This window comes from Erythrolamprus reginae, chromosome 1 (genome assembly GCF_031021105.1).
Source record: "Erythrolamprus reginae isolate rEryReg1 chromosome 1, rEryReg1.hap1, whole genome shotgun sequence".
Classification (NCBI taxonomy): domain Eukaryota; kingdom Metazoa; phylum Chordata; class Lepidosauria; order Squamata; family Dipsadidae; genus Erythrolamprus; species Erythrolamprus reginae.
The window spans coordinates 213,097,327-213,116,651 of NC_091950.1; the positions used below are offsets into that span (position 1 = coordinate 213,097,327).

General features: G+C 38.8%; 1 protein-coding gene across 1 annotated transcript in view; it reads left to right on the plus strand.

Annotated features, from left to right (window-relative positions):
* The window catches only part of TMEFF2 (transmembrane protein with EGF like and two follistatin like domains 2), a 319,353-nt gene that overhangs the window by 42,179 nt on the left and 257,849 nt on the right, over positions 1-19,325 (plus strand). The window contains exon 4 of the mRNA XM_070732152.1: positions 237-263. Coding sequence (XP_070588253.1) covers positions 237-263 — 27 coding nt within the window. The remainder of the gene's footprint in view (positions 1-236; positions 264-19,325) is intronic.

Below are 19,325 nucleotides of genomic sequence, written 5' to 3' on the forward strand. Positions count from 1 at the left end.
AATTAAGAGCAGCAATAGTAGTAGCATCTTTAAGGCACATGACAAGCACATATCAGCATCAAAAAGACCCTGGATAAATCAAAATACACAGAGTACAGTGTATATACATTTGTAGAGGAATGATATCAGAAGCATAATTTGCTAGCAGACTTTTAATGAAGTGGAATCTGGCTTTGCAAACATAGGAGCTGTTCTTCTGTAGATGTATTTTATTTCCTCTTTTTTCCCTCTTACAGATGCAGGCTCTGGATCAGGTGATGGAGGTAGGCATGTTTTCTTAAAACTCTCCCCCCATTCCCTTGCAGACTTGTTACTGTGGTTTTTCTAGATTTGTTATTCCATCTTGTATTGCAATTGCTAAGATTATGTTTTCCTCTGGGAAGTGACATTTTGCATTTTATTCAAACAAAAACTCTTCGCTGTTCTAAAATAGAAATTTAGAAAGACGTTTTACTTCTGGTAGAATTTTGTTTTATTCACTATTTAACTGGCACTCTATCTCCATCTGCTGTACTACTATTGTTACATGTACCTGATTATTTATGTTAGCATTGCATTCTCCAAAATGTCACTGTTGTTTTGGATCTCTCCTCCAGAGATCCCTATCCATTCTGAATATGAATTTTAGAATCAAAGCATTGGAAAGAAAATTTATACCAAATTAAATAGACAAATGAAGACTTTAAAAGTGACAACTGAGCATGTTTATTTCAATATAATGCCATCTTGATTTCCTTATCATTTAGCTCTGGCCTTTTTGTAAATAGTAAGTGCAAATTTTCCAGATTAGGTTACAAATAAATCCTATAAATAGCTATTAAAGCAACAACTACATTTTCTGTATATATGGACTTTATCTTTGAATGAACATGCATAGAAACTGGCTATACAACCCCATGTATTCCAACAGAACTAAAATTCATGAGATTTAAATTAATTTTCAATTTAATCATGTTTTCTTGGGATTGACTGTACTCAGAGAAATCTGTATTGCTGAAGTCACTTTTGGAGGAGGGGGCTAAAAATTGAGAATAGCTCTCTTTTTTAATATTAGGGTTCACATTTAAGTTTCCACTCTACAATTTCTCATTCGAGTAGGTAGAATCTCCAATTATTTGATCATCATATTGTAGGTGCTGAAATTAACAGATTGCACAAAATGCATATATACAAGTATGATCACATCTCTCCCTTCCCCATCACATATGTGTACATAAATGTATTCCTACAGTTTGATGTAATATTGATTTATTACTATTATTATTACTATTATTATTATTATTATTATTACTATTATTATTAGTAGTAGTAGTAGTAGTAGTAGTAGTAGTTTTGTTTTGCTTTGTTTTTGACATCCAAATAAGCTTATTGTGATGTTTCATATTTGCCAATGGGATTTTGGTATCTCATTCCTAATGAAGAGTTTTGATATATTTGCTCTTTTTAAAAATTTAGATCCATAGGACTTAAAGAGGAGATACATGGAAGGAAGGAATTCCATTGAGTTTTACTTGTTTTATTATAGAGTCAATACACATTATCAAATGGTATTTGATAAAAGGAGTACATCTGGTCTACCTAATCTTGCAAGATTACCAAAAGGAAACGAATTGGTCTATACTGATAGTAGATTCTCTTAAGAAGCATTGATTGAAGACAGGGATGGGTTCTGACTTACCTTGCTGCCAGTTCGCTTCCTCACTCACCCTGCATGTGCGGGGATGCATGTGCAGAGCTAAAAATGCAGTTTCTGCACATGTGCAAAAACAAAAAACAGCTTCTGCGTGTAAGGAGAAGCAAAAAACCAAGATGATGCCTCCTATGGTGTTGCCAAGAGAGCCAGTTCGGGAATGTGTCTATAGAATCAGTCCAAACCATCAGGAACCCACCTCCGGTTGGAGACTAAGCAAAGAGAGAAGCAAGCTAGAACTAAGGGAGAAATTTCATGACAGTGAGAACAGTAAATCAATGAAATGGGTTGCCCTCAGAAGTTGTGGGTGCTCCACTACCAGAGGGTTTATTTTTTTAAGAGATTGGGCAGCCTTTTTCTGAAATGGTATAGGATCTCCTGCTTGAGCAGGACGTTGAGTCAAAGGTCCAAGGTTCAACTCTTGTATTCTATCATTCTGTTAAAAATATATGTTGCTTGTGTGTTGATTCCAACATTGTCTAAAAAGCTGTCATTTGATTGCTCAAGAGGAGTTTTCAAGGTAACCGAACCTTCGGAGTTTAACTTGATGTTTGAACTTTAGACATTTTAGTACATATTGCAGTCTTTGAGAAGGATTTGTATCATTTTTGGCATCATTTCCATGCAGAAGCTATGCTGATTCTCCAGTTTGTTTTCTCAGTCATAGTTGTCATTTGTTTCTCTTCAGCAGGGGCGTCAAAGTTGTGTTGTCATAGCAGCATCAAGTGATGTATCGGGGCTTTTTCCCCCTTCACTAAACTGGGCGTGGCAAGCCCATAGGCCACTACTTTGACAGCTCTGTATAAAAACCATTCTGACCTGGATGATAACATCATTCTAACACAAGTGCTCATAATATAGTGGGTTTTGGGTTTTGTTTTTATTTTTTACTGAAAATGGCTTTTCTCTTTTTCAGAATTCCACTACTGTATAGCTTTCTGTTCATTTTGTCCTCATTGTTCATAGTCTTAGATTTCAGAGTTAATATTAGCATTTCTCAAAACCATTATCATTTGTGATCTTTTATTGTCTGTTATCAATGTTTTCCTTTGTTTATATTTATGCTTTTTAAATGGGTCTATTCTCATGTTTCCAAAGCAAATAAATGGTTTTCAGCTATTTCCATTTTTATTGGGACTCAAAAGAATCTCATTACCTAAATAGTTTTATTCATCCAACCCGGCTGGCAGATATCAAAAACAATTGCTAGATAAAAGGGACTGTTATTAAGAATAGGGTTACTTAGAACTCAGATGCCTGGGAAACAAATAATTGGGCAGATGCATATAGCTAAATTTGACTAAGAAGGGGATCGTGTCATCACACTACAACATTACAGATAAAACATCTTCCAAATTTTCTTACAGTTTCTGAAGCAGCCTTTACAATGTATTGTCCTCTAGATGCATGGGATGATGCTCTTGGAGGCCTCAGGTTGGGGAAAGTTGGCCTAGAATAAAATAGAAGTACAGTGGTACCTCTACTTAAGATCTTAATTCGTTCTGTGACCAGGTTCTTAAGTAGAAACGTTCTTAAGTAGAAGCAATTTTTCCCATAGGAATCAATGTATGCAAACCCATTAAGAAAGAAATAAAATCTCAGAATTTGGGTGGGAGGAGGAGGAGGAAGAAGAGTCACTGCCGAAGGAAAAAGGTGAGGTGAGGGGAATAAAAAAAATCCCAAACTTTAAGGCTTAAAAAAAAAAGAGGGACTCTGAGGCGGTGAGGAGGAACATGCACCTTCCATACACCTGGCACAAGGCTGCCTCCCATACACTGCGCCAGAGAGAGAAATCCAGGTGGGTGAGAGGGGGGAACCTCCCGCTCCTTTGACCAAAAGGCGGCTGCTGCTGCTACCTGCTTCCTCTTCCTTCCCCTGCTGAAGGGCTCCCCTCTCTTCTCGCTCATTCACTTTGTAGCTGGCGCCTTTCCTTCACTATGGTGACTCCTCGGTTTAGCTGAAGCCGAGTTGATCTGGCCGGGGCAAAGCACCCCCTTTGGCCTTTCTGCGCCCAGATGCTCCAGAAGGCAACTTTACGCCGAGTGTATGGGAGGCAGTGCGAGGAAGTCACCACAGCGAAGTGGTTTATTCCCTCTCCAAGCAGCCAGAGAAAGGAAAACGCTCCGTTTGCTCTGGGCTGCCAAAGCCTCCTTAAGCACCATTGAAAGGCTCCTCTGGCAGCCCAGAAAAGCCGAAGATGGCCGGGATTAAAGGGGAAATGGTAGGAAACTGGCTGGGCCTTTGTGCTGCTCTTACATTTCCTGGGAAATTTGAGAGCATTGGGCTCTTAAGTAGAAAATGGTTCTTAAGTAGAGGCAAAAAAATCTTGAACACCCAATTCTTATGTAGAAAAGTTCTTAAGCAGAGGCGTTCTTAAGTAGGGGTACCACTGTAATTTCAATTTCTGTGTTTTGATACAATCACCAGCCAGATACAATGGGAATATTGTTTTTGTTTATTTTTCCTTTAAAAAATGGAATTATTCTTTTCCTGCTCTCTGTCTCTCTCTGTCTCTCTGTCTCTGTCTCTCTCTCTCTCTGTCTCTCTCTCTCTCTCTGTCTCTCTCTCTCTCTCTCTCTCTCTCTCTCTCTCTCTCTCTTTCTTTTTCTATGATTATGGGCATTTAGTTTTAGAACAATGACAAGTAGTGGTATTATCAATATTAATGCTTTGACTTTTGTAGAGACTTTCGGTTGTTAAAATTATATAATGAACCTGGTTCTATACATTATTTATTCAATGAATAAATGTGTCCTTAATTTGCATCTTCTCTTTTTATTTATTTCTTACAGTGATTTAAACAAATCATTAATAAAAAGGGAGATGACATAATAATAAATACACAAGAGTATGTGGGTTGGAGAAGAATGCTATATTCATATTTATTTCCTCCATTTGACTGCATTTTGTTTACCCTTGTTAGGAAAAGAGCAGTCCACTCATTTTTATTTGTACCTGAGATGACTTGGTAGAACAAGCCTGCCATTCTAGTTTCTTCCTTTTGCATTCTGACATTCTGAGAAGAACCTGAAGATAAAACGGTCCCCTTACTTATCATCCAATATAGTGCCTTATTTATCTGCTTGAAAATGTTCTGTTTGTTGTGATTTTGCATTATACACCTGGCTTTTGATTTGCCTCTGGAAAAATAGATGCAAAGGAAACAAAGATGAATGTTGTGTAAAACCATTTCTCAGCTGTGTTGGTCACTGCATTTTCTTCACCTCTCAGCAGTGGTCCATGTGTCAGCTTGGAAACCTGTGAGGTGAACCCTTTCAAGTAAGTGAGCAAAGTGCAGCCATTAGGGTAGGACTACGGGGCAAACTGGAGAGCTCAACCTAAAAATGAGTTGGACAGGACCACAGAGTAGAAAAGCATTTTACTACATTTGAAGTGAAATCTATTGTCATGTAATTAGAAGAGTCACAAAGACCATATGAAGTAGAATAATCTGCAGTGATTTGTAAATAAGAATTGTAAATCCAGAATCTAATCTTTCCTAACCGAAGCACTCCATGTGGTTGATAACTCCATGTTTGATAACTGGAATTGGAGAAAAGATCTGGGCAAATTATCAAACTCTTCATATAGGTACCGTTGGTCTGCATCAATATCTTCACCTTTTTGTAGCTCTGGAATGTTGCCAAAGTATACCTTCAGAAAGGAGAGGGGATTATTTATGTTAGCTTCTTACAGGAGTGCTACATTAAAGTGGCAGCTATATTTTTGCAGTAGACACCAGACAAAAATGGGGAACAGATTAATGCTGTTCCTAAATATAGAGATGGAAAAGAATCAGTCATTCTACTAGATAATGAATGCCAGACCACAGCAACTAAAGAAATAATTTTGAAGCAATTTCAAATAAAAAAAGCACAGGCTGACAAAAACAAGTAGAACAGGACCTCAGGGATTGACTCGGCAACTTGTAAGAAAATAGAACTATGCAGTTGGCAGGATCAGATCATTGTTTTGCTTTTTAAAATCTGTAGCTGCCTGGCATGTGTAGAAAATTCATGATTGAATAGGCAACCAATACAGTTCCAGGTGCAGAAGCCTCCTAATGTATCAGAAGGAGGGAAATAATCCCTGTCATTTAAACACTCGCACAGCATCCTCCTTTAACTGGTATTATGTATGTAATAAAAACCATAATTTTGGTTGTCATTAATGAAAGTGTTAGAGGAAGAGGAGATTACTGGCTGATGGAAGATGCTGGATACTTTCTTTTGCATTTTCAGTTATGTGTCTCATTGGAATTAAGATCAAGTCGCAACAGTAGCTCAGTAATATAAAAACAGAAATTGGGAGAGGCTGTCACCCTGTGGGTTTGCCCAAGTGATCAGATCGGCTGAACTAGGCTTCGAAGATATAAGGTCCACAACGGGAAGGTTGAGTTTACATGGCTTGCTGTTTTTCTCTATAAAAGTGTGAAGGAGGAGATCAATGTCTATTGTGTTGTGTTAATTTGATGGAAAGATAGGCTTTTATTCAGACTCATTGGTGGCCTTGATTGCTTTTTAGTTCTGAATTTGCAGCTTCCTTGGACGCTGTGTAAATTAAACCATTATTGTTGTGAAGAAAGCTGGGTTGCAAGGGTCATAAATCCATAAATGGCAGGGACTCTAGAAGGAAAAAAAATAACATGAACAAAACATGTTGAAGAAATTCTGAGGAAAAATAACCTTGAAACACAGTATTATTCTGCCCTGAAAACTACCTTGCAATTTTTCAGAACTCTTCTTCATTTATTTAGTTTGATTGGTTTTCTACCTTATTCTTGAGTGCATTGTTTGAATTTCTGCATGTAGTATGTTTGAGTTCACTTCACTGCTGAAACTGTTGATGATTGCTACCACTGTTCTGGTTACTTTTTATTTCATATTATTCATATGTCTTCACTTTGAAGTCTGTTTATTGAAACTTTTCCTGGGTCTGAGAAGGGCCCATGAAAAGAGACCCCTGGGAAACCACATGCAGGTTCATTTTAATGTGAGTTGTGCTGTGTAAATTATTTTCAACTTTTAAGCAGTTTTTTCCCCCTTTCTACCATTTCCTAGAATTTGGGCAACAATAGTGCAAGGAAACTTTTTTCTAAAAGCATCTTGTCCAAGAAAGATATAGACAACCTGTCATATTATACTGAAGTCAATGAAGTTAAAAACCTTGTTTTAATTTTTTGGTGCCCCTGATAGGTTCTTTTAGGTATTTCCACTGAGTCTCGGTATGAATTTTTTAATGACATTTTGGTGGGCGGAAGGAGGGGGGTTTCTACTGCGCAACACACTTTTCTCACAAAAATGGAATATGCATCTTTTGCTTTCAGTATAGATGCTTAAATTATGCAAACATTGGTGAGAGTCCAAAAAATATGTCCCTCCGGGACAGAATAGCATTTGCCAGCAGAAAATATTTTTCTTTCCTTTTTTTTTTTAACTTCTCTCACCCAACTCTCCTCATAGGGATGGCCTAGTTTCCAAGGCGGGGAATATATTGGCAGTGGAATGTAGGGAAGAGAGGATGGTTCATTTGTTCATAGCACAGCCAATCCATTTTTGTCTAGCCCCCTGAAGAAAAGAAATGCTACTATGTGTATAGCTTTAAAGAGTGACTTATTTTCTGGACAGTAACATAGTGCTCTGTGAATAGGGATCAGTTTAGATACACTGTACATGGGCAAACTTGCTGTTAATTAAAGCAGAGCTCTTCTCTATTATTATTCTAGTTCCCCTTTAGAAGAAAGTCTAATTCAGGTCTGCTGCTGAGTATTTGGATGCTGTGGCAGTAATATGTGGCCATTGCTCCTATTACTATCACATACAGTAAATTCTTCTTGGCTTTTTTCTCCCTTCTTAAAAACAACACACAAATGGCTTCAGGTGCCTCTCTCACACAAAGCATATAAACCACTTCCGTGGCCCACATAACATGTGTACCTGCCTCAATGCTATTTTGGTGTGAATAACTGTTAAATCCAGCAATTCTTGTTTCTTCTCACCACTGCTTTTTTAATCTTCACCTTACTGGGTGCTTGATTGATAAGCAGGGCTATGGAGGGCAAAATGAGTGTTACTGTAAACAACACCTGAGCAACAGTATTTCAGCCAAAATATTCAATAAAAGAACAAGCGCACATTGATTTGAATGAATCAGATGATACCCAAATATGTTACAGGACAATAATTTCACGGCAGACTTGAAAATAACAAAAGCAGACTAAGGCAGCGGGAAAACACTGTTTGATTCTGGCTCAGTCTTTCCCTTCCTGTCCATTTCAAGGGAAATAATCTATGGCGCGAGGCCTCAGAAGGCTAATCTTTGAGCTGTGTAGGTTCATATCCAAAGTTTGACATATGAAAATACCCTCGGGTATATCTAACAACTCTTCCTTACATCAAGGCTAGCTAACGGATCATTTTTAATGTTCTCTCTATCTCTCTCTCACACACATACCACCATATATTGAATGTCAGGTCCTTCAGTCTCCAAGGCTTCTCCAAACAATGTGTGTGTGCAGCTGAGCTTTAACTTTAATTGAATTGGCTGATCTAGAACAGCTGCAAAAGCATTTTCTACCTGGCTGGGAAGTTACAAACAGGATGAAAGGTAAACTCTGTGGCTGTCATTTGGTATCCAGATGCCCAAAACCACACTGCAAATGAAATTCCACCTCAGCATCCCTATCTCATAGCAAGTTTACTTTTTTAGAAGGAAGTGTCAGCATGCTTTTGGCACCTTTCCCATCTTCTCAGCTACAAATCCCACCAAGGGAACCATTCACAGGATTTCCACATGTCAGCAGTTGTTGAAGGCTTGGGAAGCTCCTCATTTGGGTGGGAACTAGCAACAGAGGTGTGGCCAAGACACTGTGTGAAACCATCCTTCTTCAGAATCTAAGGAAAAAGGTTAATTAGAACCAGGATTCCAGTTATCTCTGATTCAGTGCTGATTTTTGTACCTTTACAACAAAACAATTATAATTCCTCTTCGAAGAGCAGATAGCAGCTATATCCAGGCAGGCACTTGTACATTGTATGTGCCAGTTGCATTCCTTCCTGAGCTGGAAGGCACTGCTGATAGCAACTCACACTTTGAACACCTCCCAGGTGGATTATTGCAATGTACTCTACATGGAGTAGCCCTGGAAGACTGTCCAAAAACTGTGACTGTTTCAGAATGCAATAAGACAGACAAATTTTGGCACATTTCAATACACCTCTATTACATCTCTCCCCAATGAACTACACTGGCTCTCAGTATGCTTCTGGGTAGAACAAATTTAGAACTTGGGTAGCATTCCATGAATGGAAATCTAAAAGGGAAAATAACTGAAAAAGCTTGGGGGACTGAAAAATGAGGTTATAAAAACTCAGTCTAGCACAATGCTACTGAAAAAGAACTAGAGACCCCAGATAAAGTCAGCATGGTTGCATAAAAAGCTCTCTGCTAAACTGAAAGACAAAAAGGACAAGGGTAAAAAATGGAAAGAGGGACACATAACTAAAGGAGAATACCAGCATGTAGCTCAAATCTGCAAGAATGAAGTTAAGAAAGCTAAGCCTCAGAATGAACTAAGACTTGCAATAAATATAAATAATTATAATAATTATAATTTCAACAATAATTTTTAAAAGTTTCTTTCAATGTAAAAAGTAAGAAAAAAAGTCAAGGAAACAAACAGTGCAGCAATAGGAGAATATGGCAAGAAGTTGATAGGCTGCAGAGAGAAAGCAGAAGTGCTTAATTCATTCTTTGCATCTGTCTTTACATGAAAGGGAAAAAATAGTACAATGTATCAAAAGCAAAACTGTAGGTTGACAGAATAAGGAATATAAGTCAAAATGGGCAAGAAAATGGTAAGACAAGACCTATCCACTCTAGATGAGTTGAAATCTTCAGACCAGATAGATTATATCCCACAGTTCTGAAGGAGCCATCAGATGTGATCTGGGAACTATTAAAAATTCCTTTCAAAGATTCTGGTCCACTGTGGAACTACTAGAGGGCTGGAAAAGAGCTGACATGGTTCTCATCTTCAAAAGGGAGGGGTGTGGATCCAGGAAACCGTAGACTAAGCTGTCTCACATCAATACCTGGGAAGATCCTGGAAAAAGATAAACAAGCAATGCCTGTGCAAATACAGCGGCACTTCTACCTAAGAATGGTTCTACTTAAGATCTTTTCTAGATAAGAACCGGGTGTTCAAGATTTTTTTGCCTTAACTTAACAACCCAAGCCCGAAAAAATTTCCCATGAAATTTGAGAGTGGCACGAAGGCCTGACCAGTTTCCTGCCATTCCCTCTTTAATCTCATCCATCTCGGGCTTTTCTGGGCTGTCAGAGGAGCCTTTCAGTGGTGCTTAAGGAGCCTTAGGCAGTCCAGAGAGAACAAAGCATTTTCTTTTCTCTGGGCGCTTGGAGAAGGAATAAACCTCTGCCAACGCCCAGAGAAAAGAAACGCTCCCTTTGCTCTGGGCAACCCACAGTGAAGGGAGCATTTTCCTTTCTCTGGGCGCTTGGAGAGGGAATAAACCACTGTGGTGACTCCCTCGCACTGCCTCCCAGACACCCAGCACGAGGTTGCTTCCTGGAGCGTCTGGGTGTGGAAAGGCGAAAGGGAGCACTTCGCCCCAGCCAAATCAACTTGGCTTCAGCTAAACCGAGGAGTCACCGCAGTGAAGGAAAGGCGCCGGCTACAAAGCGAGCGAGTGAGAGAAGAGGGGAGCCATTCAGTATGGGAAGGAATAGGAGGCAGGTAGCAGCAGCAGCCGTCATTCGGTCAAAGGAGCAGGAGGTTCCCCCCTCTCGTCCACCTGGGTTTCTCTCTGTAGCACAGTGTATGAGAGGCAGTCTCGTGCTGGGTATATGGGAGGCACGTGCTCCTCCTTGCCGCCTCAGAGTCCCCCTTTTTTTAAAAAAAAGCCTTAACGTTTTGGATTTTTTTTATTCCCCTCACATCACCTTCTTCCTTCTGCAGTGACTGTCTTCCTCCTCTTCTTCCTCCTCCCACCCAAATTCCAAGCTTTTATTTCTTTCCTAATGGGTTTGCATGCATCATTATTATTATTACTATTATTATTATTATTATTATTATTATTATTATTATTATTATTATTATTATTATTATTATTTAGACTTGTATGTTGCCCCTCTCTGAAGACTCGGAGATTATTTGCTTTTACATTTTTTTACATGCTTTTTACATTATTTGCTTTTACAAAGATTATTTGCTTTTACATTGATTCCTATGGGAAAAAATTGCTTCTACTTACAAACTTTTCTACTTAAGAATCTGGTCACAGAACAAATTAAGTTGTTAAGTAGAGGTACCACTCTACCTCGAAACCAGCAAAGCTTTTACTAGAAGGCAGTATGGGTTTGTCAAAAACAGATCATGCTAGACAAACTTTATTGTGTTATTTCACAAGTGACTAAATTAGTGGACTGGCAAAATGCTGTGGACATTGTATATTTGGACAGAGTAGGCTACAGAGTACTTCTAGGTAAGATAGAAAAATTTGGGATAGACAGCATCACCACAGATGGATTCCTAACAGGCTGACCAACTCCTTAATGTAAGTCCTTAATGTAACTACTGTATATCTATATATAGGCAAAAGGGAAGCATGCAGGGTTCTGTCTTAGTCCCAGTAATCTTTTACATCTTTATAAATTATTTAGATGAGGGGATAGAAAAGGAACTCATCAAATTTACAAACTAATGCCAAACTTGTTGGAATAGCCAACACTTTAGAACAGGAATGTCAAACTCGCATTGTCACATTGACGTCACGTGAGGTATCACAACATTTCCCCCCTTCGCTAAACCAAAGGTGGGTGTGGCCAGCGTGTCACACATCTGGGCCATCGGCTGTGAGACACCCCTGCTTTAGAAGATAGGCTCAAGATCCAGAACGATCTTGACAGACTTAAACACTGGTCTCTATTGAACAAAATACAATTAAGTGATAAGAAAAGAAGGTTTTTACAATTGGGTGAGAAAAGCCAACTGCACAGATGTGGAATAGGTGGTATCTAACTCAGCAGTGATCTAGCAGTATAGTGGACAACCACTTAAGTATGAGTCAGCTGGGTTGCAGCTGCCAAAAAGCCAAAATGGTCCTAGGTTTCATCAACAGAAGGCAGTATCAAGATCACATGAAATATTAGTACTGTCTTATGTTTTTAAAGGTTGGTTTATTAATTTGTATAGATTAAAAATAAATATACATCAGAATAGTCTTTTACAGATCATAGTATTGCTTATTTTCATATCTATATGCAATGTATATTATTCAAAAAAATAAGATAGGTGAAGTAAGTAAGATGGGTAGATAGAATGTAAATACACTGATGAATGTACAGAGCAGGGGTGGGCTACTACCCAGATTGGGGGGTGGGGAATGCAGTGGAGCGGCAAAAAAGGAGCTCCACCCCAGAGCACCCAATTTGCACTGAAAGATGTTGAAAGAAAATGCAGGGCATCCTGCATAAGCCACACCAACAGTGCGGTAGTTAAAATTTTGGTAGCCCTTCTTTAACATCTTTATAAATTATTTAGATGAGGGGATAGAAAAAGGAACTCATCAAATTTGCAAACTAATGCCAAACTTGTTGGAATAGCCAACACTTTAGAACAGGAATGTCAAACTCGAGGTATCGATAAATAAGCTTAATAGGTAGGTAAAGAGTATTTTTTCTTCCATATACCTAATAGCATGCCTTCAGGGGTAAATTCAATCTCCTCCTTTGTAATTTCTGATAGCCACCTATGTATTATGTTCCAAAATCCTTTCGTTTTGTGGCAATACCACCACAGACATAATAGGAAATTTATTAGTACTGCTTTATATTGCACTAGTAAGACCACATGTAATACTGCATCCAGTTTTGGTCACCACAATACAAAAAATATGTTGAGATTCTAGAAAAAGTTCAGAAAAGAGCAACAAAGATAATTAAGGGACTGGAGGATAAAAAGTTTGATGAACTGTTGCAGGAACTGGATAAGGCTAACCTAACGAAGTGAAGAACCAGGTGTGACACATCAGTCCTCTTCCAATATTTGAGGGGATGTCATAGAGAAGAAGGGGTCAACCTCTTCACCAAAGGACCTGACAGCAGCAAAAAAACTAACAGTTAGAAACTTATCAAAGAGAAAATATATCTAGAACCAAGGAGAAATTTCTTGATAATGAGAACAATTAATCAGTGGAATGTCTTGCCTCCAGAAGTTGTGGATGCACCACCACTGGAGGTTTTTAAGAAGAGTTTAGACAGCCATTTGGCATAGGTTCTCCTTGAGCAGAAGTTCCTCATTGGAATAGAAAACCTCCAATGTCCCTTCCAACTCTGTCATACTGTTACAGTTACTGAATTCATGGTGCATATTACATTAAGTGTTTTAAATATAAATGGTTTTACATAGTTCTGTTGAGTTTTGTTGAGAGGAAAATAACATAGAAACAGCATGGAATGGTGAAGGCATGGGAAAATAGTATGATCTGGACATTAAAGGACTTTTCCTTATCCTGTTAAGATTTCATTATATATAGTCTCTTACTACAGATCCTTGTGATGCCCAGGGTAGCCTACTTTTCTAGAAATGGGGAAGTCTATATTGCTCTCTTTCAGACTTCAGAGTTAAAGATCCAAGTCAATACTTTCCTCGTTCTTTTTTCCCTTTTCTTAAACTCTTTTTAAAATATATATTTTGCCAAGAAGCTTCCCTGAGTTCTAAACGTACCAATATATAATACCGCCATAGTCAAAAAGTCTTTTAAAATGCTCACATGCTGTTTCAGATTTAACATATTCTCCAGACTTCTGTTGGATTTCAGCAAACTCTTAAAGGTTGTTCATGGGAAATATAGATCCAACAGAGTTGGCCTTTTCCTGTAAATATCTAAAAGGAGCTATCCACATTAGGGAAGAGAGCAGTTTATTGACATAATTGCATATCAGTTGACTTCAGGACTCAAGCCAACTGTATCAGATATATTTTAAAACAACAATTCATTAGCATGATTGTGTCAGAAAAAAGGTTGTTTACTTTGCAACATGTCTGCTCTATACTTTTCCAGTTAAAGAACAAACAAACAATTGGAATAAGAGGCTTTGGGAAACCTGGTTAGTTTTTGAGTGGTCAGGGGTCACCAGGCTGTCTGAACCTGAAAGAAGCAACACTTTCCTTTTTAATTAAGCCCTGACGGCTTAATTAACAAATCATTATCTGCCTCCTATAACAAGATGTTGCAGGAGATGACCATGCTGAGCCGGAGGGAGAGGTCAAGTATGTCATCAGTGTTGAATCCCCTTGTACCCACAAAAGATTTAAGTCCAGCTCACCTTGAATTCCATTGACTTATTTACTGCCTGTTTGCATTAGTAATTCAGATTCTTGTAGAGAGCCTAAGATTGCAATAAACCTTTATATTCATTTGAACTGTCTGGACTTCTTGATTTTCCCATGCCTGGCAGATGTATCCTATCCACCCAAAATTGCAAGTAGTCCTTGTTTAACAATCAGTCATTTTACAACTGTTTCAACTTACCTTGGCCAGGAAATGCGTGTCTTACAGCCTGCACTCATGGCTGTCACAAATGATTGCATGCATACACACATGTAAATCAGAGGTGGGTTCAAGATTCTGTTACTGCTGGTTCGCTCAGGGACGCACCATGTGGACACTTCATGTGTGTGCATGCGCAGTACCAAAAAATATAGCAATAGCCTTTAGACTTATATACCACTTCATAGTGCTTTTGCAGTCCTCTCTAAGCGGTTTACAGAATCAGCATATTGCCCCCAACAATCTGGGTCCTCATTTTACCGAACTCAGAAGACTGGAAGGCAGTGGTGAGATTTGAACTGCTGAATCACAGCTAGCAGTTAGCTGAAGTAGCCTGCAGTGCTGCACTCTAACTACTGCGCCACTCCGGCTCTTAAATCTGAGCATGCGCAGAAGCAAAAAACAAGATGGCAGTGTCTATGGTGCGACCGAGAGAACTGGCTTGGGGGCATGGCAGGCCTTGGTCACTGCCAGTTCCAGCGACCCAGGCCGCCAAGTTACTAAGCCAGTAGGGACCCACTTCTGATGCAAATACATCATAGTCACAGTGGATCAGCGTTACAGCTGGGTTCTGTAATCATGTGACTCTGATTTGAAATGTTTTTGGTTTCTAGCAAAAAAGGGCCCATTCAAATGTATTAGTTTGCTTAACTGCCACAAAAAAGCCCAGAAATTTACTTCTGATTATGTATGTGTGCTTTGCCTTATGATCACAAAGACTTATGACTTATTTCCACCTTCTTTATTTGGAAGCCGCACAAGAGCCATATCTAATGCTGTGATATATAGATTATAGAATGTAACCTAGATTCCTAGGAGGGAGGGGCGGCTTTCCAGAGGAATAGAGAAGCTTGGTTGGGAAGAAGAGGGTTAAGGCAGCTCCTCCCTAGAAGTTCTCATAATAAGATGCAAGTCATTTGCCCTAATTTAACAAGGTTTCTATTTACAGGTGAGGACCATTAAAGGAAACTGCTTAGAAAAAACTCAGCATGTCTTTGTGCTTGGAGCCTGGTATATAATCGATTTAAGTAAATGGGAAAGAAGTCTAACTTGTGTCACATTTTTTGTCTGGAGCAGGTCAGATTCCTCCTTAACTGAAAAATGAGTGATCTAGCATGAGCCATTCACTTTCATACTGCTTTGTCTCCAATTAACAAGCCAGGATTGCCAAAAAGTGAATAAAATTCCCTGGAAGCTGGTTAGAGACAGAGATAAGAATGCATATATCATCTTTCTTTTATAATTGCTGCGTAAGATTTAAGCCCCAGAACATTGGCTCAAGGAAGAGCTAATTGCATATAGGGGATCCATGTCTTGGGTGGCATGAAATACTATTGAACAGCTATTTGATGGATCTGGGCATTGATCATTAAATACCTCTCTTGTGATGTTTGGCACATTTGTCCTCTGATTTCTTATCTTACCATTTCCCAATTTTTTCTATAAAGTACAACCACTCTGTGGCAGTTAATTATTGACTATGCTATTGATTTCCTTGGTGTCATATATTACACTGTGGACACAATGAGTTGGGTCAGATGGAGGCCTCACTCTGCCTTCAAGGTCTTGGTGGAATGATGGAGTTACAGAGAAGTCATTGCAGGATGCTAAGATGTCTGGTTGCCTTTGCATTGTTTATTGCTTTTTATACAGTTTTCCAAGCAGCAAAAGGTAGAAGAAAGTAAAGCATCTTTATTAGTGAATTCTCTTAGCCAGTCCTTAAAAACGTCCTGTTGATACAACCTAGATGAGATCATGTACCTGCCAGGGATAGTGTCCTTTATCATCCTGGCTATGTGAATTGGGTAAGATCATGTAGGTATAACAGGCCTATTTGAGGTAGGCAGTTTGCTACACACAATCTCTACATGGTCTCTATCTCTACAGTGGAACAGGAAAAATTTGAGCAGTGAAACTGACTGAAGTTGATGAAATAAAATAAATAGCTAGCTCCCACCCCCTCTCTTTCCCCCCTCTCTTTCTTTCCCTTCATCCCCCCCATGTGTGTGTGTATGCATGTAATATACAGGGTGTACCAAAAAACAGACCCCATGTGCCAATGGATGAACTAAAGGAGACCATCTTACCAGAATTTGCAAACGTCCAAGGAAAGGTTACTGTACTTAAGAATGTTCAAAGGTCATGTGTCAAGTAGGTAAGAAAGTGTTTAGAAGAAAATGGCAACCAATATTAAAAGCAAAGAGGAAGCTTTAGCAGCATGTGGTCTAGGCCAGTGATTCCTAATTACATTATTAAATTACCACTCTTCCTGTTGCTAGAGGACACAGCTCCATTGTTTTATATCCAAGAGATCCAATTAGTAGCAAACTGTTAGCTCTTCAAGTACAGAAAGCATCTGCCTTGTGTTTGGTCTCAGTCTTCTGTCCCTGGTTCATTTGGAAAGGGCATCCCATTGCTATCCTGAGAGATGCCAGAGAACCTAGTTCTCCTTCAGAGTAATTCATCTTATACTGTTGATGCAAGAAATCACAAATAAGTTGCCTGTTGACACATACAGTCCACTTTAAGGGGAGGCTGTATTCCGAACAAGGGAGGAGGTATACTGCCTAAAGACCACTTTTTGACAATAAAAATGATTTCAGTATCTTGTGCTTTCAGGTTTTGTCACATTTTAACAGTGTGATTTTGCACTGGAACAATGAAGCTGAAAGAGGGAATCTAACTCACTACCTTGTGATAATTTCCCTGAGGAGACTTCATGCCCAGCACCGATATTTCTTCCGCAGAGGAAAACCCAAAGGAAAGTGTCAGTGGACGCTGAGATGACATTTCACAAATGTCATGGGTACCAATAGTATAAAAAGCGGGGATCAACTCTTGTTAAAAAAAAATAATGCAATTTTGCAAATCTTGGCTCTAAGATTTGTCTTTTTTGTGGTGAATTGTTAATTTTTTAAAAAAACGTTGAAAGTGAGAGGGTGCCATCTAGTGGGCTCACAGATATCTCAATACGTGCGGTAGCCCTTTGGCCAGCTCCTGCTCTATTGTATCTCTCTGTTTTTAATCCTCCCAAAAGAAATAATAATTCGAGAATGGGGGCATTGTTAATCAGGAAGTGGCATTTTATGGAGAGAGAGGAGAGGAGGCTTAACCTTTTCCTCCAAGCCCTGTAGCCTTAATCCGATTACCTCCCTCTGCAGCTGCAACACTAAAAACATGTAGGAGACCTCCAGCCTTACATCTACTTATTCTTGTACTGATGACACAGTATTAAGAAGGGAACAGAGCTAAATGCTAAAAGCATTCACTTCTTCCTTCCCTCTCTGTCAGTCTAAACCACGTTTAAAACAAAATCCTGTCATTCATTCATTTATCTATCTATCTATCTATCTATCTATCTATCTATCTATCTATCTATCTATCTATTTATTAGATTTGTATGCTGCCCCTCTCCGCAGACTCGGTACACAATATATGGTACACAATACCTTTAATTCAGAATTAAGAATTTGAGCCTAAAGAGAGAAGAAGTCATATGATCTATACATTTATATCTTTATCTTTAAGTAGTAAGTCAGGAAATCTAGCCTTCCTTTCCTATTATGAAAGTCAAGAATAAACTTTAGAAAATGTGCCTTGTACTCCAAAGCATAGAGGTCTGATCGTGTGCAGGAACTCCTCTGCCTATGACCATTCATTTAATGACCGTTTGAATTTACAAAGACACTGGGAAAAAAACTGATTTATGACAATTTTTTCACATTTACGAACATTACAGCATTCCCAATAGTCACGTGATCAAAATTTGGACATTCAGAAAGCCTGCATGTATGACCTTTGAGACCCTTTGAGAGGCAAAGTCAATGGCGATGGCAGATTCACTTAACAACCATGTTACTAATTTAAGAACTGCAGTTATTCACTTAACAAAACTGTGGTAAGAAAATACATAAAATGGGGCAAAACTCAACTGTCTCACTTAGCAACAGAAATGTTGGGCTCCCATAATCATAAGTCAAGGACTACATGTATTAGAGAAGTTTCTTAAGCAGGGAGAAGTGTTTATTATTATTATTATTATTATTATTATTATTATTATTATTATTATTATTATTATTTACATTTCTACGCCTGATTCTGGTTTCCTGGTTCCTTGTGTCACTTTGTGTTACAGAACCTTTCCTAGTGCCATTTAGATCAGGAACCAAAACAGTGTGTTCCAAGACACTGATTAAAAAATGGTGTCAAGGAAGGAGTAGAAAATAAGATACCAACTTGAAAGAATTTAGGAAAGGATGAATTCTGTTAAGATTGTATTATTGTGGATTTCTTACAGAGGGGAGCTAGGAGATAAGTTCACGTTGTTGAAAGTAGTAGTGGCTATCCTAAAAACATTTGGATCAAAGAACCCTTCTGATTAGGATTCCAGCAGCATTGTATCCAGCTGTCCGAAGTGCTTTCCTTTCACAGAATGAACATTTTCATCTTGGATGAGGAAAATCTTTGAGAATGAGGGGATCAGCAGATGAATCCAACCCTTGGGGAAACATACCCAAAGGATATTGGCTGTGATCTAAAATGTACACTTAAGTGCCTCAGATTACATATTGTCCCCTGGCATTACCACAAGGGAAGAGGCATAGTACAGGTTGTCCTCGACTTACCACAGTTAATTCAGTGATGGTTCGAAGTTTACAACAACAATTAAACACGTGACTTGTGACCTTCTGTGCACACACGGCAATTGTGGCATCCCCATGATCACGTGATCAAAATCCAGCCGCTTGGCAACTGACTTGTATTTATGATGGTTGTGACCTTCCGACAAGCAAGGTCAATGGGGAAGGCAGATTCACTTAACAACCATGTTAATAAATAAATAGAATTCTTTATAGGCCAAGTGTGATTGCACGCACTTGGGTGATAGGAATGATGGGGAAAAACTAATAGTAATAGTAGTGCAGACTTAGTAAATAGTAAATAGTTTGACAGTACCGAGGGAATTATTTGTTTAGCAGAGTGATGGCGTTCAGGGGGAAAAACTGTTCTTGTGTTTAGTTGTCTTGGTCTGCAGTGCACTGTAGTGACGGTTTGAGGGTAGG